The 23,488-nt window shown below is 39.4% G+C and overlaps 1 protein-coding gene across 5 annotated transcripts in view; it reads right to left on the reverse strand.

The window, feature by feature from the left end:
• Positions 1-23,488, reverse strand: part of ATP2B1 (ATPase plasma membrane Ca2+ transporting 1) — a 136,575-nt gene that overhangs the window by 63,544 nt on the left and 49,543 nt on the right. For 4 of the 5 annotated variants that reach the window (XM_079774384.1, XM_079774388.1, XM_079774386.1 and 1 more), the window contains exon 2: positions 3,725-4,147. In XM_079774384.1, coding sequence (XP_079630510.1) covers positions 3,725-3,932 — 208 coding nt within the window. In that variant the 5' untranslated portion in view covers positions 3,933-4,147. Of the gene's footprint in view, positions 1-3,724; positions 4,148-10,563; positions 11,325-23,488 lie in introns of those variants that run through there. The other variant, XM_079774387.1, reaches the window with a different exon arrangement.

Here is a 23,488-nt window from a genome sequence, read left to right on the forward strand (position 1 = left end):
GCATAAAAGTACACCCTTGGATTCTGAGGACAAAATAGGTGCTTACTCTCATAGAAAAAACTAAAAATATGAAGTTACAAGTCTCAATTCCTGTGAACCTTGAAATTTATAGTTCTAATTCTTTTAAGAGTAAAGATGGCTAATCAGAACCACTGGGAAGTTTTTAATTTGAAAATCACATCTGGCTCAAAACACTTCCTATTGTTCAGGATGCAGTCAGTAGGCTTCAAATCAAGCTAAAGGGCTACTCTCCTAGAAAACGAGCAACAAATAGCATGCCAAATGACGGAGCACACAAATACAACTTCCTGAATAGGGCATATGCATTTTAAAGACTGATTGATAAACAAATCAATTTTTTTCCCCATCATGTAATTCCTGCTGTCAGAAAGTACTTGCTGAGCCCGGCCAGTGTAGCTCAGTTGTTGAGCATCAACCCATAAACCAGGAGGTCAAGGTTCGATTCCTGGTTAGGGCACATGCCCAGGTTGTGGGCTTGATCCCTCGCAGGGGGCGTGCAGGAGGCAGGTGATCAATGATTCTCTCATCATTGATGTTTCTATTTCTCCTTTCCTCTCTTTGAAATCAATAAAATCATATTTAAAAAGAAAAAGAAGACACTTGTTGAGAGGAAAGAACACATTTCTCAATATTCTTAACTCTTTCGTAAGGTGTATGAGCTGAACTTTTATAACAGGAAGTACAACAGAATAGTTAAAAGCATGCTCTCTGTAGCTTGAATCCCTGCTCTGGGCTCAAGAAATGTGAGACTTTAGATAAAGTCATGTAACTTTTTGGTGTTGTAGGTTCTTTGGCTGAAAAAAATGAGTTAATATTTGTAAGTGCTAACAACCAATCTGGCACAAAAAACGTTATGTCTTTTCTGTCATTTTTGTTGTGGTTTTTAGGAAATGTCTTAAGTTGCTCTTCCAGATTTTCTAGCAATCTAATATTGACAACCTCAATATATCTGATTTTGCTTCTCCACTCATTTTTCTCTAAAGTATATATCATGCAAAAATAAGATGGGAATTTTTGTTTTATTAATGAATGTGTGCTCAGAGCCTAAAAAAAGTACCTGCCACATAACATACCTGATAAATACAATATTCCAGCAATTCTGAGATGCACATATTCTTACAATTTATTAACACCTCTGAAATTAGGATGTAATTTAATTATACTCTTAAATTATCTTACAATTAAAACTGCCAACACTAAATTTTTTTAGAGATATATAAAATATATGACAATTAACAACCTAAATTAGGTGAAAGAATGTGCCAGAAACAAATTAATGAATGAAAGAACTAAAGGGAAAGGTAAACTTTAGTTTTACCTAATCAAAATTCATGTACTTCGAAAAATTGTTTTAATTTTTTCTAGTACCAGTGTCTAGACTGTTTTCTTGTCAGATAAACTTCTAGCAAATTATCCCTGATGATTCATTTATTATCATTTGCTTAGTTGATCAGTGATGAAATGTTCATTAGCTTTCTGATTGAAATATTTCCAAATTAAACTAAAACTATTACTTTGGAAATAATACTCTTGTCAAGACTGCTGCTGTTCTAATTCTTACAAATGTAAATACAAATGTAATGCATAAAATGGCCTTTTTCACATTCTCTAAACAATATTTAAAATGGACAAACTACATATAAACAATAAAGACAACAGTTCACACAAACTTTAACAAAAATTAAATTCACAATACTAGGAAGACGAGCAAGAATTTTCTAAGAATGAAAGAAGAAAAATATCGCACACATTTATTTAAGAGCATAAAGCAGCAACAATGCACACGATATTTTGAGGGTTAAGTGGCAATATCTAGAGATTATTTGCAGCTTCCAAAATGTTGTCAAAGGGGTACTAAACGACCCCCTCCCCAAATTTAAAAAATGTACTAGATGCAACATTTTCAGTTAACTTAATAAACTTCACTAATTACATCAAAATCGATGTAAGGAGCACTGCAAAAAATAATAACACAAAAGAAACTCCAGTGCAAACTAATGAAAATCATGTCTATAAAAATGAGAACACATCATGGAAGAGTAGTTAGTTATTAGAAGATAAGATTTTAATTAATAGCAGAGGAATACAGACATGCTTGGGGGAAAAGCAGTTAAATACAGATTTGAAACTGATTTTCGATTATCATTTTTATGAGCATATATTGAGGGCTTTTTAAAACTGTTAATGCCTTCTATTAATTTGGTGATCATGAAACATCCATCAATTAGGTTTTAGACTACATGTAATTAAAGTATATATGGTTGACTTAATGAATGAGAACAGTGTATTAATGTGCAAATCTCTAAGGTGATCTAAAGTTAGCTAACATTTCAAAATAGGTTTGCATAATGAATTCCAAATTTTGTCAAATTACTATCTGTTAATATCTATGGGTCTGTTCCTGATTCTCTGAATTTATATCAACAACAAGGATCCCAGCTACCTTGAGATGCTACAGTAAATTGAAGAAATAACTAAGAAGAGTTCATGTTTCTACTGGTTCTGTCTTGAGGATAAGATACAGAAAATCTGGAAGTTAACTGGTCTTGCAGAAAAAGGAATATATTCCAAGTGATGCAGAAAGTCCTTTTAGGATATGTGTGACTACTGATACTGTCTTCCTCAAGATTATGCTACCTCAGAGAAATCAAAGTAACTACCCACCATCGAAACAGTGAGCAATTCACATAAAATTATATAAACATTAAAAAAAATAATTTTAATATTTAAAATTCATTAATTTTAGAAATAACTTGTTGCTATTAATTTAAATTTTATCACAAGTAGTAGCATGGCATAAGATGTTTTAGGAAAAAAATTAAGAAAAAGACTTCTGCATAATTTCTCTAGAATTGGCTTTGCAATAAAATATATACTAATATACTTTAAGTTTAAGCACTAATAATTTCCCATCCTTAATAAAATATAGTCACCACCAAACATTCATCTTCATGTATTCTCCCCCTTCTTTTGCAACTTGAAACTACCTGACATCAATTGTATGTTCAACATGATCAATGTGTAGAAAGCCATCCTCCTCAAACCATTTCAAAGACCATAATGTAAAGAAGTCATAATTACTTTTCCTTTCTTGATTTCCATAAAGAAACTTACTACAAATCAAAATTAATGAAACCAAAGGCTTCTGTGAGCATAGGGAAATGAAACATATTTCCCAAGATTGAAAAATATTTTTAATCAAAGGAAATGCCTGCCCTGTCAAAAATTACCATGAACTCTCCAATTGCTTTAGCACCATCTGAATTAATTATTTAAGTTTAGGTTAAAAACAAACTCAGTCAGGTATTAGCAGTGACAACTACTTTAAGTCATCTGGCAAAATGAGAATAGTGAGCAGGGCTTATTTCCACTGAATGCCCTGAGGGTTTAACTGAGCCTGGTTCCATACTATTAGCTCAAGGAGAAAGACAATCTAGCTGCCATACACAAGCAGCAATAGTATGTACAACAGTACAAAATCTTTCCTCCAGTCAGCCAAAAATATATTAAGTAATTTACAACATTATTTCTTGATTTAAAGTTATTTAAATGCACCAATCTAACAGTTAACCTACCTTTAATGTCACTGAAATTATGGTATAATCATTACAAATAGCCAAGACAATATTAACATGTTCATTTATGAGCCGAATATACAGTACTCTCCATACAAAGAACTAAAATCAAATGCAGTAAAACTCACCTTCATTGGGAGATGTTTTCAACCTGGTGCAAATTCCATAGACATCTCCATAGCTTTCCTGTATTTTTCGTAAAGCATCAGTAGACCTGAGATCCATGAGAACCCGCAGTTCTGCGAGCGTAATTCCAAAGTCTCCATCATGATTAGCTTCCTTCAAAGAGTTTTTAACTCCACTATATAAAACAGAGTTGTTTGCCATGTCGCCCATTACAAGTATAATTTTTTAGAAGGAAAATGTTTCCCAAAAGATTCTAATTTTCACTTGATATATTTCCAAGATGGAAATCTTTTAAATATGAAAATCGTTCTTAAACCAAACACTCATTGTATGACTTTGTAAAGCAGCATCAGCATTTCCCAGAGAAGTATCTTGACCTTTGGCCCATGACTAGTTTCTTCACATCAATCATGAGATAAACACATCTGTAAGAAGAAAATACAAGTTACTAAAATACATCTCAGAATATTGTGCATGTAAGCAAATATCATCAGGTAAGCTAATCAAAGTCTATCATTTAATTACTAGGGGCCTGGTGCACGAAATTCGTGCAGGGGAGGGGGGGGCCCCCCCTCAGCCCAGCCTGCACCCTCTCCAATCCGGGACCCATTGGGAGACATCCCTCTCACAATCCTGGACCGCTAGCTCCTAACCACTCACCTGCCTGCCTGCCTGGTAGCCCCTAACTGGCCCCCCTGCCAGCCTGATCGCCCCCAACTGCCCCCCCCCCCCCCTGCTGGCCTGGTTACTCCTCACAGCCCCCCCCTTCCCCGCCAGCATGGTTGCCCCACGCAGCCTGCTGTTCGGTTGTTTGGTCATCCCTCATTGCCCTCCCCTGCCGGCCTGGTTGCCCCTAACTGCCCCCCCTCTGCCAGCCTGGTCGCCCCACACCGCCCGCTGTTTGGTCATTTGGTTGTCCCTCACTGCCCCTCCTGCCAGCCTGGCCGCCCCACGCAGCCTGATGTTCAGTCATTTGGTCATCCCTCACTACCCCTCCTGCCAGCCCGGTCACCCCACGTAGCCTGCTGTTCAGTCGTCCGTCTGATTGTTTTGGTCATGACAGCCCCTGGCTTTTTATATATTAGGATTAAATTATTTTTAGCTGTAATCTCATGCCTTTAAAATACTTTGCATGCTAAAAGATCAAAGTATAACTTCTAAATAAAACTGTTTATCACATGACTAAACACAACTGCATTTCACGTGACTGAAAGCTGTTTCATTCAGTAATACTGTTAGTAACAGTTATCATTAAGTAATACAATCAAAGCACAATTGCTAGTTGTTTTAATTCACTCTCATTTTAATCATCACAATTTAATCCCACCAGGATTTATTACTCATTACTCTTTTAAGAAGAGTGAGCTTCAAAGAAAGAGGAATTTCTGCACAGCTAACAAATGCCTGAAATAGATGAACTGGGATATCTCTAAGTCCATTTTCTTACCAATATACAGACCTCTCTCTCCAAATATTTCATATAGGCCATACAACTCATTCTCCAAACATTTGCCCTGAAAGGGCAAAAAGCACAACGAACCCTCTAATATGCTTTCCTGCAATTCTCCTTGGCCAATCTGTAACACCACCATCTTTTGGCTTCCTAAAATTGTCTCCCACCATGATTTTTGTCACATGTAACTACCTCCAGTCTTCCTTTGGCCAAGCATCTAAAGAAAGTCTCAATTCCTTAGTCACTCTTTACTGTTACTTTCTTTGTTGGCCCTTAGTAGTATCTGAAATTATCTTGTTTTATTTATTGTTGTAGTTGTTTTTTACTTTGTTTTGTTTTCTTCTTCCATCTAAAGTCTTAGTTCTGAAGGCAGGGTTTGTCTGTTACTTTATCCTGAGAACCTAGAACTGTGCCAGGCACAAGGCAGACATTCAGTAAACATTTGAGGAAAGAATGGATGTATTAATTGTCTTCAAAAACACTTTCAAGTTCTCCTCTTACTCTATACAACTTAAAGATGAGGTCTCTACCCTTTTCTCTCCATCTGTGTTCTTTAAACAATCACTTAAAAATTAACATGTCCAACAATGATTCACTTTATTCACACATTATCAAGTCCCTCCCTCAATCACCATTATCCTAATTACCTAGGGTTGAGATTTTAAATCATATTTGATTCCATCCACTCCAGATTCAGTCACTGAGTTGGGTTAATCCTTCCTTTGAAAAGCCTCTTCTGTCCCCCTACACAAATTATAATCACTATTCCTCAGGTTCTCTCTCCTTCTAATATCTTCTACGTCCAATTCCTTTTGCATTCTGCTGCTACATTTTGTTTTTTAAATAGACATCAACCCATCGGATGAAAATACAGTCCTAGTGCTCATACCTATTTGGCATTCAAGCCTAAGCTCTATTTTAACCTATTCAACCTCACAACCCATTAAATACATGTCTCATTAGGAACTAGAAAATATTACTGGCAAATGCAATTAATCTTCATCTGTTGCTATGGGGATATTTGCAAATCATGGTATTTCATAGTTCAGTATCCATCAAAGTCACCTAGAGAGCTTATCAAATACATATCGCTGGGCCCCACACCTCCACAGTTTTAGTTTCAGAAGGATTAGAACAGGCTCCATAATTTGCTTTTCTAACAAATTCTCAGGTGATATAGACACTATTAGTCCAGGAAGCACACTGTGAAAACCGCTGGATTGGAGATTGGGCTAAAAACTTTGAATTCGTACCAGCTGGATGAGGATGGCTGATGAAACACTTTGCCTGCCTCGAGTTTAATTTGCAAGCAAATGATAGTTACGGATTCTGTAAGACATTTTCTTTCATTGGCTGCTTCCTCCCATTTCATAAGCCCTTATCCTTGCCCAATTATTACCAATTTTACTCATCTCCTAGGCAAAATGGGTTTCCTCCTACTCATACATCAATTATTATAATAACCCAATTTCAAAAACTGGTGAGGGTGGTTGTTTGATAATCTCCCTGAGTTTTTACACCCAAAATGTGTTTGCATCTGAACATCACACCAACCCTACATTAAAATTATTTATTTAGAGATAAAATAATAAGATTTGTAAATCGATGTGTTGAGGGCATGTATGTAATCACTCCTCTGGTTTCCACAAAGAGGAAATTTCCTCAACATTTTCTGGCCTGGGACTCCACCAATTACCACTGCGGTAATGTGAGCTGCCTGATTGGAGATTTTCAGAGCACAACTAGACATATGTAACTTCTTTATCTCTCAGCCTCCTTTTGGGAGCCGGATGTCTGCAGGACTCATGCATTCTGGTCTGAGTTTTTAAGGGGAGATTTAAAAACCTATTGTTCAAAGTGTCTGGATTGGGGATGAATAACTAACTGTTTAGATCTGGGTTCAATATTAGAGCCTCACTGTTGTCACACAAAAACCAAGTCCTTCATTTCAGCTTTTGTCAGTAATAAAACTCATCTTTTTATTCCAACGTGTCAATCTTCATCTTTTCTCTTGACAGAATTCAAGCAGGAGAAAAGGGTGTTATTTATTGGGTGCCTTTAACTTTCTCAACAATAAGGATAAATTTCTCAACATAATAGAGCTAATTCTTAATAGAGCTAGTATCTGAATCTCTATTTATAAATCAAAAGCTACGTATGCCCCTTCCACTATACTGTCTCCACTTTAAGTCTTCACATTTATTAGGTTGAAACAGAAGTTTTTGTTGGTCAAAAAAAAAAAAAACACACAACAAAAACAGTCAAATAATGCTGAATGTGCCCATTTATATAATAAAATCAGAATTTAATAGACATTATAAGTAGTTATTTGCCACCTCAGCATTACCCCCACTCCCCCATTTTTCAGCAACAGCCCAATTTCTTTTTTAGAGATCTGCCCTTCCCAACTCTCAATGTAGTCCGCCCCCACATCCAGACGTTCGTCCCCTGGTTCAGGAACGAGGATGTGACTACAGGGCCATTAGGTGGCAATGAGAGCTCTGCTGTGACTCTAGGGAAGACTTGCTTCTTCTTACTGAAGTTAAATCAGGAAGTAAAAGGCCTCTGCAAGGGGAGGAGCTACAGGGGATGAAAGGGCAGAAATGTGCCTATCAGTGCTGGTTCACTTGAGCCCTTGGGAAATCAGTGCCTAAAGTCTGTCCTATCCCTGATCTTTTCAGTAATTTGTCCTTTTGGAGCTGGGTTTTCTATCACTTTCCAACCCATAGAGCTTTAATAAGTACATGGTTACCACTGTTTAAAGAAAGGGATGCCCTAAAGCTGTTTGGCTCAGTGGATAGAGCGTCGGCCTGCGGACTGAAGGGTCCCAGGTTTGATTCTGGTCAAGGGCATGTACCTCTGTTGCAGGCACATCCCCAGTGGGGGGGGGGGTGGGGGGTGGGGGGGTGTGCAGGAGGCAGCTGATCGATGTTTCTCTCTCATCGATGTTTCTAACTCTCTATCCCTCTCTCTTCCTCTCTGTTAAAAAAAGTCAATAAAATATATTTTTTTTTAAAAAAAGGAAATCCAGGAAGAAGCACCAAATGCAAACGAGCCACTTTCCAAAAGTGGCTATTTACAAATTACCTGCTAATTATATATCAGGGTATAGTCTATTTCTAGATTGTCTATAGCCTCTTCCATCCTCTATTTTCCTCTCTACCTAACCTACTCTTCATTCTTCCATTCACCTAAGCAGTGGATTGACAAAAATGCTAAGGACAATAAAAAAGTTTGGCCTTTCACTTGTTAGCTACACTACCTTTTTTTGCTTCTTTGTTCTACGAAAGATTCTGATCTTCCATTTGAAAAGTTTAAGAAGAAATGTTATGTAGCCGAGGCCCCAAAAGAGGGGGATTTTATAGAAAACACACAGCTACTTCTCATAGCCCTTCTGGACTACATACCTTATCTCAGAATTCCTACATGACGTCTGTGACCAAACCACTGTTGGTAGTCTTGAGGGATGATGGTAAGAAACAGAGGTGATTTAACCCTTTGCACTCACTTGCTTTTTTCTCGATTCCTTTATTCTACTCGGGATTTAATTTTTTAAATACCCCAGATTTTACAAAGCGCGGCAATAGAATAAAAAACTGGAGTTTCTTTTCATACAAACTTATTTATTTGGATTTTTTTATATTTCAAATTATTGATACATTCAAAGAGTAATTTGCACTCGACATCCGAGTGCAAAAGGTTAAGACTAGAGTTAGTAAAAAATAATTACGATCTTCAAAAGGAAGAATAAGGTACCGTAGATTCCAACTGACACATAAGCTTTACAGTGAATGGACAAGGCCACAAAAGAAGACAAGAGGATGACTGTGAGGTCCTAGTAATGAGTGGGGCTCACAAAAAGACAACTTTGTCAAACAATACAATTCCAATTTCCTCTTCAACTCAAAAGGTCACTTGACTTATAGATCATTGACTGGATGTATGGACATTATCTAGACTCAACAATGATACAACAACAAAATAACATTAGAAAAACTGAAATTAAGAAATAGTTAAAAATTATGATTAGAAACATGGAGCTCAAAAAATGATTATTATACTACATAGTAATGAGATTCCTGCAGGCAAGGTAGGAAATATATGCTAATATAACTAAGGAACAACCTGGAAGGTGGTTTTTAAATGCACTATTGGGTTCCTAATTCTTGACTGTTCTAACTTTAGTGACTTGAAAACAAGGAAGTTATACTTCTCCAATCTATAGATGACTTGAAGCTAGGTAAATCAGCAAATATGTCAAATGACAAAATTGGATCCAGAAAGAAAGGTGACAAGAAGCTAAACTTAATTAGTACAAAGTATGATTTCTCAATTTAATTCCAAACATATAAAAACACTAGAGGCCAGGTGCACAAAATTTGTGCACGGGAGGGGGGAAGGAAGGGGGTCCCCTCAGCCCAGCCTGCACCCTCTCCAATCCGGGATCCCTCTCACAATCCTGGACCACTGGCTCCTAATTGCTTGCCTACCTGTCTGCCTAGTCGCCCCTAACTGTCCCCCCCCCCGGACCTAGTCGCTCCTAACTGCCCCCCACCCGCCGGCCTGGTCACCCATTACTGCCCCCACTGCTGGCCAGGGTCGCCACCAACTAGCCCCCTCTGCTGGCTTGATTGCCTCTAACTGCTCCCCCTCCACCTGACTAGTCACCCCTCACTGCCCCTCCTGCTGGCCTGGTTGCCCCTAACTGCCCCCCACACCGGCCTGGTTGCCTTTTACTGCCCCCCCCTGCCGGCCTGGTCACCCCCAACTTTCCCCCCTGCTGGCCTGGTCACCCCCAGCTGCCTCCCCCTCCAGGCCTGGTCGCCCCTAACCCCCCTGCCAGCCTGGTCACCCCATGCAGTCTGCTTGTTCAGTTGTTTGGTTGTCCCTCACTAACCCTCCTGCCGGCCTGGTCGTAGGCAGCCATCTTGTGAGGGTGTGAGGGTTAATTTGCATATTACCGCTTTATTATATAGGATAACTGTAGAACTATCTTACCTAATAATAGACAAAGATGTAAATTGACCGTGTCTCTGCTACGCCCACAGCCAATCAGGACTGAGTATGCAAATTAACCCAACACAGATGATGGGTTATTTTGCATATGCAGGCGTGGAGCGGCCGGGCGGGGCGGGACACCTGCTATTAGGGGAAGGGGCGGAGGGAGCTACAGGAGCAATGCTCTGGCCGGGAGCGGGGGCTTGGCGGCTCCCAGACAGCCCGGGAGCGGGTATTTGAAGGCTCCTGGGTGGCCTGGAGCGAAGCCAGGGGAAGGAAGGCCTATTCTTGCACGAATATCGTGCAACAGGCCTCTAGTGACATATATAAAACAAACAGTATATATTCAAAGAAAAAGGTTCATTTTGCTCAAAGCTCAGTATACATTACCTCAGTGATAATTAACAGGATGTAAGTGCTTTCCTCACCCATCTCCAAAGCTGTTTTGGGTAGTAATGACAAGAGTCTATCAACTAACAAAGGAAGATAACAGACCTATTCCACTTTGCCTTGTACAAAGACACCTAATATAATGTTACAGGTTCATCTATAAAAAACAGACACAATAACAGTAAATACACACTTCATTAAATGTGTTAATATATGTAAAACTATTTGAATTTAGCCTGGCACACAGTGAATGGTAAGTACACGTTATCTTTTTTTTTGTTTGTTATTTAAGAATATTGGCGGATACATTCTACAGAGAATACCTCTCCCATAAGGGGGATTCCCCAGCCATTTCTGAATGTTTACAGAAATATTTCTAAACCTAGAGGAAAAGAGAATCTTGATGACAGTCTAATATAAATGAAGCTCTGCTATGCAGATAAAACATAGGGTGGCTGAATATATCAAAAAGACTAATGGCCCAGCCGGTATGGCTCAATGGTTTAGCATCAACCTATTAACTAGGAGGTCATGGTTTGAATCCCGGTCAGGGCACATGCCCAGTTCTGGGCTTGATCCCCAGTGGGGAGGAAAGCAGGAAGTACCAGATCAATGATTCTCTGTCATCATTGATGTTTCTCTCTCTCTCAATATACTGATTTCAGAGAGGAAGGGAGAGGGAGGGAGAAAGACTAATGAATACAGGAGACACACCAACTTTTTTTGTTTTTTTAATATTATTTTTTTATTGATTTCAGAGAGGAAGAGAGAGGGAGAGAGAGTAGAAACATCGATGATGAGAGTGAATCGATTGGCTGCCTCCTGCATGCCCCCAACTGGGGATTGAGCCCACAACCCAGTCATGTGCCCTTGATTGGAATCGAACCCGGGACCCTTTAGTCCACAGGCCAAACCGGTTAGGGCGAGAGACACCAAATTTTATTTGTATTATAGATAACAGGCCCACTAAACTTTGCATTGGTCAGGTCTGAATTACCATGAAACAAATTCTATGAAGTAATTAATAATAAGGAAAATGTTGAAGAATCAGAAAAGCAGTCCACTGAAGAACTAGAAGGCATTTAGTCTATGGGAAGAATATGACTTATGGTAGCTATCCTCAAACATTTGAAATTTTATAGTGTATAAATGTGACTGGATATACTCTGTGGAGTACTGGAGGGCACAAATAGAATGAAATGAAAGTAACAGAGAGGTAGATTTTGGGTAAGGCCGAACTCTGTAACAAGTTATCCAAAATTGGAATGGGTCTATATTAATTTTAAGTCAATGTGGCTGGATTAGGGGTGCCCAGATATCTCGCTATACTAGTACATTATTTCAGGTAGTATGTGTAAGGATGTTTCTGTATGAGATTAGCATTTGAATAGGTAAACTAAGTAAAGCAGGTTGCCCACTCCAATGTGAGTGGGTATCATTCCATCCATTGAGGGCCTGAATAAGAAAGGGGATTTCACACCCATTCTCTGCCTGAAAGCTGGAACTGAAACATCCATCTCCTGCCCTCAGACTGGAAATTACACCATTGGTTTCCCTGGTTCTCAGGCATAGAGACTTGGACTGAACTCAACCACTAACGTTTCTAGGTCTTGAGTCTGCAGTTGGCCGGCAGGTAGATACTGGGACTTTTTCAGCCTCCATAACTGCCTGAGCCATTTCCTCATAATAAACCACTGGTATACTAGTATGTATATTTCCTATTGGTTTTGTTTCTCTGGAGACTGCTGATTAACAGAAGATCCCTCAGTCTGTGAGAACTCCCTATTCCTAGACAGTCAAGATACTAAATGAATGTATGGAAGAGTGTTAGTATCTGAAGACAGCCCATGCCCTTTTTGTGACTATTTTAATCTTTAAAAATACATTCCTATTTTAAAAGTTAACAGCGTTGGTCCTAATCTGCAGTAACAACTGACCTCCTCTTTAGCACCTCATTCTCCATCGATCCTGTTTCACTTTCAGGTAAGATTACTTCAGAAACAAAATACCCCAGACAAGAAAAGTTATTCTTTTTTGTATATAAGATTGAAATATACCATCTAATTTGAAGATCTAGCAATTGTGGTCATAAGCTTAGGAAGGTCATTTGATTAATTTCAACCCTAAATTTAGACAAACTGGATATAAATCAAAAGTAACTTACTTACTAGAAACCAATCCTTTTATTTAAACTTTCATTAGTCTCTTAAAATGTTCTCTGAGTCAACTAAAGATTCTCAGGTAATATTGATTTTTTTTCAAATCACTCCCAATCCTATATAATAGAGGGAATATGCTAATTGACCCTCACACCATCACAAAGATGGCTGCCCCAACAGCCAATAAAGAGGGAATATGCTAATTGATTGTCCCACCCTCAAAGATGGTGGCACCCACAGCCAAAGAGGGAATATGCTAATTGACTGCCCCGCCCTCAAAGATGGCGGTGCCCAGTCCCCTCAGCCCCGCCGGGGCAGCAGGCACGCAGCAAGGCTGGGCCCACCCCCAGGTGGGCCCAGCTGCTCCACGCGCCTGCCTCCAGCGTCCCCCAGTCCCCTCAGCCCCCCAGCCTCCCAGGGCCGGCCCGTGGCACAGGCAAGCCTCAGATGGCAGCTGCCCAGCCGCCCAGGGCCGCCTGAGGCTCAAGTAACCAGGGCCGGCCGAGGCTTGCACTGCCGGTAGTGGCAGCAGCAGACGTGTGATGGGGGTGCCGCCTTCCCCTGATCACCAGGTCGCCTCCCGCCCCTGAGGGCTCCCAGACTGTGAGAGGGGGCAGGCTGGGCTGAGGGACCCCCCGCTCCAGTGCATGAATTTTCATGCACCGGGCCTCTAGTTCAGAATGAAAATTCAAAACATAAAAAGTTGTAGGCTCAAATTGTACTCAATTTTCTAATGTTTATAGATTTTATAACTACTTCAGTGTATGAAGTTACTTTTGATTTCATATATTCTTTCCCAAGAAAATTCAAACAGTTCTTTTAAGACATGCAAACAGAAACAGCTCAATAAAGTGTCTTGGATTTTCATTTAAGTGTTAAGCCAACTTTCTATTTACTAGATCTATTATTACATGTTTCAGTAAAATTTTTTAATTTAATACTTACAAAATTTCTTAATCCATGGGACCACAAATTATAGATCTGGGTGTGTTTTTAAAAAAATCCTCTAAAGATAGCTTTTTTCATTCACTTAAGAGAATAATTGTTTAAAAGTTTCTAAATCAAGGCAAGCCAGAGTGCCTCAGTGGTTGAGCATCATCCTGGAGAACCAGGAGATCACTGTTCAATTCCTGGTCAGGGCACATGCCCAGGTTGCAGGCTTGATCCCCAGTGTGGGGCATGCAGGAGGTGTCAGCTGACCAATGATTCTTTCTCATCATTGATGTTTCTCTCTCTCTCACTCCTTATCCTTCCTTTCTGAAATCAACCAATACACACACACACACACTGAGTGGCCAGATTATGATGATCTCTGAACACATAATAATCTGGCCACTCAATATATGTGTGTGTGTGTGTGTGTGTGTGTGTGTGTGTGTGTGTATATATGTGTGTGTGTGTATATATATATATATATATATATATATATATATATATACACACACACACACACACACACACACATATACACACACATACACACACACACACACACACATGCATGGGTGGGGTCCGGCCAGCCTGGCCAGGGGTAGGGGACATGGGTGGTTGGTCGGCCTGCCTGCTGGTAGAACTCCTGGTCGAGGGGACAATTTGCATGTTAGCCTTTTATTATATAGGATATACACTGAGTGGCCAGATTATTATGCATTTAGAGATCATAATAATCTGGCCACTCTGTATATATTTAAGTTTCTAAATCAAAATAAAATATTAAACATAAATAAGTTTTTCAAAATCTATCTTTCTGTTTAAAAAAAGGTTACAAAAGAATCAAAGAATTTAACAGCTAAAAGGGATATTGGAGATTACATGCAATTGCTCATGTTATAGCCATTAAAACCAAACACGCATAATCATCTGCTTCCAAAAAGAATACAGATGCTTGTAATAAGAGAAAGCAAACATTAAATACTCACAAATCATTAAAAAGAGTAAAAGATGAACATTTAAATCATGGGATAAATCATAACAGTGGATAGGTTTTAAGGGGGCTTACAATCAGGGAAATAACTGGCATTGTACTTCAAATAAATACCAACACCCTAGCTGTTAGATGTACAATTTGATGGACCAATAGCTAAAAAATAGTTTTTGACTGCAGCATTTTAAAAAAGAACACTTAAGAAATCTCCATTTTATTAGTTTTTTTTTCTTTCAACATAAAAATTAATTCAACTTCCACCCTGGCCAGTGTTGCTCAGTGGTAGAGCAGCAGCCTGAGCACCAAAGAGTCATCATGGGTTCCACTACCGGTCCAGGCAAGTACCTGGGTTGCAGGTTCTTCCCCAGCTGGGGTGGGGTAGAGTACAGGAGGCAACCAATCGATGAGTCTCTCACATTGGTGGTTCTTTACCTGCCTTCCCTCCCTTCCTTCCTCTGTCTCTCCTTCTCTCTCCCCCTTCCACTCTCTAAAAATCAATGGGAAAAAAAATCCTTGGGTGAGGATTAACAACAACAAATTAATTCAACTTCCTTTGTAGACAAGCAGTTGTGAGAAGAAGGTAACTAGTCTTTACAGCTGTTTCACTGTGCCTGCTATTGACAGAGAGCACTATCTCATAAATTAAGAAACTCAGCTCACCCTGCCCACCTAGATGCTAGCAGTAACAGTTAGTGTGGACAACTGAAACTCACCACCTTAAATACCCCTTTGGGGGGTTGCACAGTACAACTATTACATAACTAAGCCAAGATTTAGGCCCATTATATTGAAAGCTTATTTAAAGGCAAAATCATGCCTTTTCCACCTTTGATCTCCACACCCTAGCAAGAGATACTACGATATTTCAATGTTCTAATATAGTGACTTTCTGCAGATTAAAAGACAAAAAAAACAAAACAAAAACAACCCACCCTTATATCTGGTTTCACACCCTGTAATTTAAAAATCTTTGAACATTAAAACAATTTTTAATAAAATGTACTATAAACCACTAAATATGAGTAATGGAGTGTAATATCTCACTCTAATGGCAGAAAGAGCAGACTGATCTAATATATTTCTAATATAATGTATATCAATGAATGGTAGGGACTTTTTTTTTTTTTACAAACTTTTATTATGTTCAAATTATTTTATTAAAACATTCCAAAGAACCAATGAATAACTCAATTTTAATATTACTCAGAACTCACATCTTTCACTTTTTAAGTGGGGCTTTAAAAAAAGCATATAGTACATACTGCATAAAAAAGCATAAACACTATAAAGCTTGTTTAGAAAGTAATTTTTATTAATCGAGTAAAGAATAATACATATAAAACAAGATTAAAGTCACCAAACAGGACTTACTTTATAGAACTTAGCAGGAAAATAAGCACTGTCTCCAATGCCTGATTAGTCTCAAAGGATCATGAGTACTATTCACTGTATGTGGACTAAAATTAGTCCCACTCCCCTCAGTTCCCTTTTTCACCTACTACACTCTCCCAAACGCAGACACTAAATACAATACTTTGAAGGGCAAGTTACAGCTGCTGCCAGTAATAAATTTAGATGACCATGTCAGCAAATCTCTCAGGGTGGGAAACATGTAGAATAGTGGAGGCACCAATTTGTTCTTCTATTGTAGCGATTTTCACCCAGTTTGCCTCAACAATTTTTAAACCTCGAAAGACCTGACTCTTTAGTCAGAGGCACTGACCTTTCTACCCTTACACTGTCAAATTTTAAAAAATGGCAATAGCCAACACAACAATAGCGGTCCAGTGTGAATGAATCAAAATCATACCTACTTTTTGGGTCAGACTGGCCAAAAATATATTTTTTAGTGTGTGGCGAAATGGTGGTAATTAGTTTGTGTGTCATGAGATGAAAATGGTATAGCTTTTATCACACAGCTGCAATGATTTGTTACCTCTCTGTCTTCAATGAACTATGATCTCAAGGCAAGATTTGTGTCATTTATTTTTAACCTCAGCACTGTTTGGAATATAGTAGGTTTAATGTTTATTGAATAGAAATGTTTCTGTTTAAATCTTAAGCCAAAAACCAATTTGAAAGACAGGTTTACAATAGTAAACAATGACAATCCAAACAGCTGAGCAAAACCAAACATCATAACCCTATGTTTAAAATAATATGCTAGGCATGCAGTGAGTTAAGAGAAAGTCATAGCATTCAAGGAGTTTTTAGTGTGCAAGATACATAAACTTAACTTTCCTTTAAATCCCTTTAGACAAAAGAAGTTAAAAGGCATTTCTGATTTTCAAGTGAATTATACAATGACTGCTACATGACAACAGTTTTTAACCAGGGTTCTAGATCCTTGGAGATCACATGCAAAGTAAGAAGGCTGAGTTTTAAAAACCCTAGAGGAAATGATACATTTACTTGAGAGATAATTTGTTAGGCTTATCCATGCTAAATTAAAATGATACCAGATCAATCATAATAAAGTGAGCAATTAGGTCTAAATAATAAATAAAAATCTTACCCAGTTAAGGCAGTTATCCTCCACTCTGAAATTTGCTATTTCTACTTTATCTCCAACTCACAGATCAACACATTTCAGCTTAGCTTCTACTGTGCTGCTCTGAAACTAGTCTTCAAGGTGACCACTGATTCCTCTTGGTCCTGTATCTAATGGACACATTTAGTCCCTCTTATCTGACCTACAGGCAACCTTTGCTACTGCTAACTACTCCCTCACTCTTGAAATGTTCTGTTGCCTTAATTTCTCTGATGCTTGACTCTTGTTCCCAGCACACTGTCATCTCTGGCTGTTCTCATTTTCCACTGCTTGTTTCTCTTCTTGAATAACTGTCAAGGGAGTCAGGGGGAGGGGTTGGGTGGCACTGTAATCATGACCACAATTGTTTTCTGTTTTCATCTGTTTTTAGTCAGCAAGCATGAGATCAGGTTACAGATGATAGTAAAAATGTATCTGCATGTTCCTTTACAAGGTTTTTTTTTTTTTTCTGATTCTCTCATATTTTAGAATTTCACAATTTAATTAAAATGATGAAACGATGCTACAGCAGTCTGGATGGTGAAAGTGTGAATAAAACCACCTGGTTTCCTTGTCCTAGGCCTACACACAGCTCCTATTCCCCTTGAGTTCATAAAGGAATATGTCAGCCTAAAGCAGAACAGGTTCTAGAAATTGGTGATTCATCCTCCTCCCTGGGGTTGTAAGACAATTACTCTTGCTTTTGATTAACTGTCATTTCCAGCACAGATTATTTGTTTATGCCAGCAAAGTACTTTATTAGGCAGAGTATGTGATCAAATTTTAATGTGAATGATCCCAAACACAGACCTTGAAGTTCACTATAGACATTCTTGCTTTATGGTCAAGTCAGTCAGAATCATCTTATTTCAAACACTGATGTCACCTGTAACTCTTGAAAAGTTATCCTAACTTTGCACGGTTGTACTTACAGAGCCAAAAAACACAATCTCTCTTAATTTACCACGACCAGGACAAATTTAAAGTGCTGAGGCACATATTGGATAACTAAAAATCATTTGTGTACGAATTCTACATACTATACAGATCTGTGGTGTCCCAACTTCAGCTTGCATTGGAATCACCAGAAGAGCTCCTCAAAATTGTTGGGCCCCACCCCCAGAGTTTCAATTCAACAGATCTGGGGTAGAGTACACTCATTTATATTTCTAACAACTTCTCAGGTGATGGTGGTGCTGAGGCTACTGGTCTGGAGACACACTGCTGTAGATAAAAAGTGTGCCCTGAATTCTGACTAAGGAACAAACTGTTGGATTATCACCTTAATCCAAAATTACCTGACAACAACATTAGCAAATTACTCATGGTTACTTTGCTGTTCCTAATTTGCAGAAATAACTGAAAGCAGATCATATTCTAAAAATACTCTGAGATGTTACTTTAAATTGTTTTGATGTTTACTATCAAGTACATTAATGTTTTTTACTTAAAACCTTATATTATACTAGAGACCCAGTGCATGAAAATTCATGCACTGGAGGGGGGGGTCCCTCAGCCCGGCCTGCCCCCTCTCACAGTCTGGGAGCCCTCAGGGGCAGGAGGTGACCCGGCAATCAGAGGAAGGCGATGCCCCATCACACCTCTGCTGCTGCCACTGCCAGCAGCACAAGCCTTGGCCGGCCCTGGTTACCTGAGCCTCGGGCCGGCCCTGGGCAGCTGGGCAGCCACCATCCGAGGCTTGAACGTGCCTCGGGCCGGCCCTGGGAGGCTGGGGGGCTGAGGGGACTGGGGGACTCCGGAGGCAGGCGTGCGGAGTGGCTGGAACCGCCTGGGGACGAGCCCGGCTGTGCCGTGCGCCTGCCGCCCTGGTGGGGCTGAGGGGACTGGGTGTCGCCATCTTGTGGCTGTGGGCGCCACCATGTTTGAGGGTGTGGCAGTAAATTAGCATATTCCCTCCTTATTGGCTGTGGGTGTTGCCATCTTTGTGAGGGTGTGACAGTTAATTAGCATATTCCCTCTATTAGATAGGATAAATACTTCAAATAATTTCCTTCATTTAAAGTAAGAAATGTGGAGGCTCATATATGGCTACATTTTGAACATATGGAAAGTGATTTTTAATGCCTGAAATTATTCAATTTTAACACATTTAACAGAAAATTGTAATTTAGATACCCATCTGCTCTCCCCCAAATTAAACTACCCTCTGTTTTCCTCCTATTCTCTTATTCTATTTAGACATTTTAGAAACTTTTAACCTAATAATGATAGTTTCCCAGTAAAAGAAAAGCCTTTAAAAGCTCCAAAATAAAGAAAACTAATCTTATCCTGTGCAGCTTTCCACCAAATAAAAGAACATATTATAGCCCTAGCTGGTTTGGCTCAGCAGATAGAGCCTCAGACTTCGGACCAAAGGGTCCCAGTTTTGATTCCAGTCAAGGGCACATACCACAGTTGCAGGCTCTTCCCGAGCCTGGGCCCTGGTCAGGGCACATGCAGGAGGCAACCAATTGATGTGTTTCTCTCACATTGATATTTCTGTCTTTCCCTCTCTCTTCCACTCTCTCTAAAAATCAATGGAAAAATATCCTTGGGTGAGGATTAAAAAAAAAAAAAAAAGAGCATATTATATCTTCAGTTAAATATGCGAACTAAATGTTCTATCATTTTCCAGGCTCACTGGTTTTGAGAATGTCAGCTATAGTTAAGAGATTTCTAAATTAAAACAGTGTTGTTTTTCCCCCCTTCTGTTCAGAAGCTAGAAGGCAGTATGAACACTTGAGTGTCACACCAGCTGCTCTATCAGCCTACTCAGTTCTGAAGAGAGAGCTTCTATACTGTCAGTTCAGAAGAACCTACACTTAAATGCTTAAGGAAACAGGATGCTCATTATGTCACTGAATGAGCTCACAAAAATAAAGTTGGCAATATTTAGGGAGGCATAACTCTTACCTGTAAATCTACCATGAGCTTTCCGTTTTCTTAATTAAAAATTCTAGATTTCAAGGATTATATATTCAATATTTAAACCAACTAATACAGAACCATGAGCAGAAGACACTTTCCACTTCTCTATCTCCTTTTTCTTTATTTATACAGTTTGACAGTTGATCATCTTTTGTATTTCCAGCTGTGGTTACTAAAGAACAGCTCAGTAAATCAATACTCACTTTTGCAACACGTTCAAAGGGTCTGGCTGAAAATAAGGTAAGCTACACTTTAAGAGGATATTGAGGCAAGAATTCTATTTATAGTTAACGAAGTGCAAACAATGGACATTAGTGGATGTGTTGAGGCATAACCACTCTATCCCATCATGTTGATGATCCTTCAAACATTCTGGTTTTACAGTTCCTGATTTTCATTCCAAGACTTTGATTTGTACCGTGACTGCTATTCAAGAGTAGAGCCACACATTAAAAGTCATCACTTGAAATGGTTCTATTTTCAACATTTCCTCTCTGGCACACCTGATCTCTCTTTGTTTCTCTTCACTTATACAGAATCTTATACATACACTAGAGGCCCAGTGCATGAATTCATGCACAGGTTGGGTCCCTCGGCCTAGCCTGCGATCAAGGCCTATCGGGGGGACCGCCCCCACCCTCAATCGGGGCCTCTGGGGGGGCTGGTCAGCAAGGATGAGGGGCCACAGGAGGTTGGCCAGCCGGACCCTGATCAGGGTGGGGGTGCCTGATCGGGGGCGGGACCAGCTGGGGGGAGGGCTGATCGGGGCCTGGATCGGGCCAGTTGGCCGCTGCAGTGAGTGTCATAGTGACCAGTCTTTCCGGTATTTCCACTGTTCGGTCGCTGGGCTTTTATATATATAGATTCTGACCTCTAAGTTCAAAGGCAGTCAAGATCCCTTCTGATAATACTTGCATCCCTAAAAAAGCTAACTTCCTAATGGTCAGCAACTTCAGTTTTGCGCTTATGTCTCACTTGCTCTTTCATCCTCCTACTGTGTCCATCTGGTTAATTGGCTACCCCTGAAATGACATAACATCTGGCTGTGCAATGTTGATTAAAATGTTTAAAAGTGAGTACTTAGTTCCATTAGAAATTTATTTTTCTTAGTCATAAACGATCCACCAACACATCTCTAACTTACTAGCGTGTTCCTCTTTCTATTCCAAGTTTCCTAAATTACTCTCATCTTTATGCAGGCTACTCAAGCCTACCTCAAGACCTAATTTCCTTGATTGCCATTACAAGTTACCACCACCACTTCATACTGCTTCCTTTACTTCACTTAAGCAATATTCAGATACATTCTACCCCAAATAACAAACCTCTCCTGGATTGTGTTAACTAAAATAAGTTATCCTTTTTTGCTGCCTTTTCCTACACCTCTTAAAAAGGTCTATCTTCAATGCTTCTTTCTGACAGTCCACTAGCCATTCTCACACTCCTGAGTTGTCTCTCTGGTGGATCAATAATCTCAAGCTTCTCAGCCCTCATCTTCCTATATATACACTTTGGGTCATTTGACAGTACTCTTCCCTCTTACCCATTATATCACTTAATTAGTTCTCACAGGTCTCTAACCAATCCTTGTCAGCCCACATTCCTTAGCTTTTTAAATCTTTCCACACCCTAAATGAGGTTATCACTCTTCCCTACAACCTCTCTCTTGGCAGCTCATACCACATCGTGACCTACATCTAATGCCTTGATCAAGCTCCAGGCCCATTTTTTTCCATTGTTAACAGACATCTCCATTGGAATATCTTGCAGCATAGCAAACTCAATTCTAAATGTATCAATGTCCCTCCCAAATCTGTTGTCCTTCTCTGAAATTCCTATCAATCCCAACCATATATGAGTAAGCCTTAAGTCCAAGGCTCTTTCTTCAATGAGGGAGAAAGACAAGTACACAAGCAAATACAATTAAGTATTATAGAGAGCATCACCAAAGGTTAGTGAACAAAGGATGAAGTGTTAAATGGGTATGTGGCTTTGAGAAAGGCTTCACTGTCTAGAATACACCTAAACTGAAGTGGAGGGGGCACAGGTGGGAAGGGCCTGAAAACAAGGAGGTGTGATTGCTTGTTTGATATACTTGAGCAAAGGAGAACAGGGAGGTAGCACAGGAAACATCTATTTTTACCCTTAGAGGCTTTCTTACCGGTGAAAGGTTGTGTTCTCTCCTCAAATGCAACTTAAGCTTCCTGAGGGCAGTAGCTACAATTGTGTGCCTTTTATAGCTCTTACAGAGGCTAAGAGATTGCTCAACTGTTCACTAGACTAAAAATGGGTAAGAGTAAAGTTTAAATTGTAAAAGCTTAATGCATTTAAAATCCTCAAACTCCCCTAACAGAAAATCAAAATAAAACAGGCACACACATAAAAAAAATAAAATAAAAACTTTATGTTAATATAGTACTGAGAGGGAGGGAACATGCAGTTTTCAAAAGCTCTTGACTTCTCAATTCTTTCTGATATTTTAATACAGATGACTTAAATCGTCTTATAAAACGAATAAGTGATTTGTATCATCATTGGAGAGAGACAGAACATGTTTAATATTTTTGTAGCAATTGCAGAAAGTAAAATGAAGGAATCGGGAAGGTGATCAGAAGGAAGGATTATTTTTAAGGTGGTGACAGACACTGGCAGCATCTAGCTTATAAGCATCTCCTCTCTGCAGAAGTCTTCAATAGAAGACAGCTTTCAGCACGGGTGTCAGAAATCAAATCGCATCCCTCCACCCAGCCATTTATTTCAGTATTGTTCTCATTCTCCCCACCTCCTTTTTCTTTGGACAAGTGTCAAATAAACCTCCTAATGTCATTTCCCCTAATGAAATTTGGTCTATTATTCCCTTTCTACTAACTTCTCCTTAAAGAAACAGTTAAAATGACATCTCTACTTTGACCACATGGCATGGCATTATTCTACTTCTCTGGGCTTCTGTAGTCTGTTTGAGCCACTATCACATTTCTCTATACCTGGGTTTCTTAGTGACTATTACAGCAACAGCACTTGCTCATAGGAACTGCTCAATACAGGCTAACTGAACTGAACTGGAGAATATATGGCAATGCACTAAAGACAAACAGTATTCTTTAGAAGGATCACCTCAGGCGCCTGCAAAAGAGATTGTCAATTCCAGAGAAGCAGATTCTTTCAGCACTCAAGAGGATGCCTGGCTCACCACCGAATCATAACTATGATGGTGGCAGGTCCATAATTTCTTAGATTTCACTCCAGCACTTTGCCATACTAGCTGAGTGACCTTCCACTGCTTCAGCTTCCTAACTTGTAAAATAGGAACACCATTTACCTCATAACTTTTGAGAGGTTTAAGTAAATTAATATATGAAACATATTAATATAATCTCAATATCT

Source organism: Cnephaeus nilssonii, assembly GCF_951640355.1.
Source record: "Cnephaeus nilssonii genome assembly, chromosome: 6".
Lineage (NCBI taxonomy): Eukaryota > Metazoa > Chordata > Mammalia > Chiroptera > Vespertilionidae > Cnephaeus > Cnephaeus nilssonii.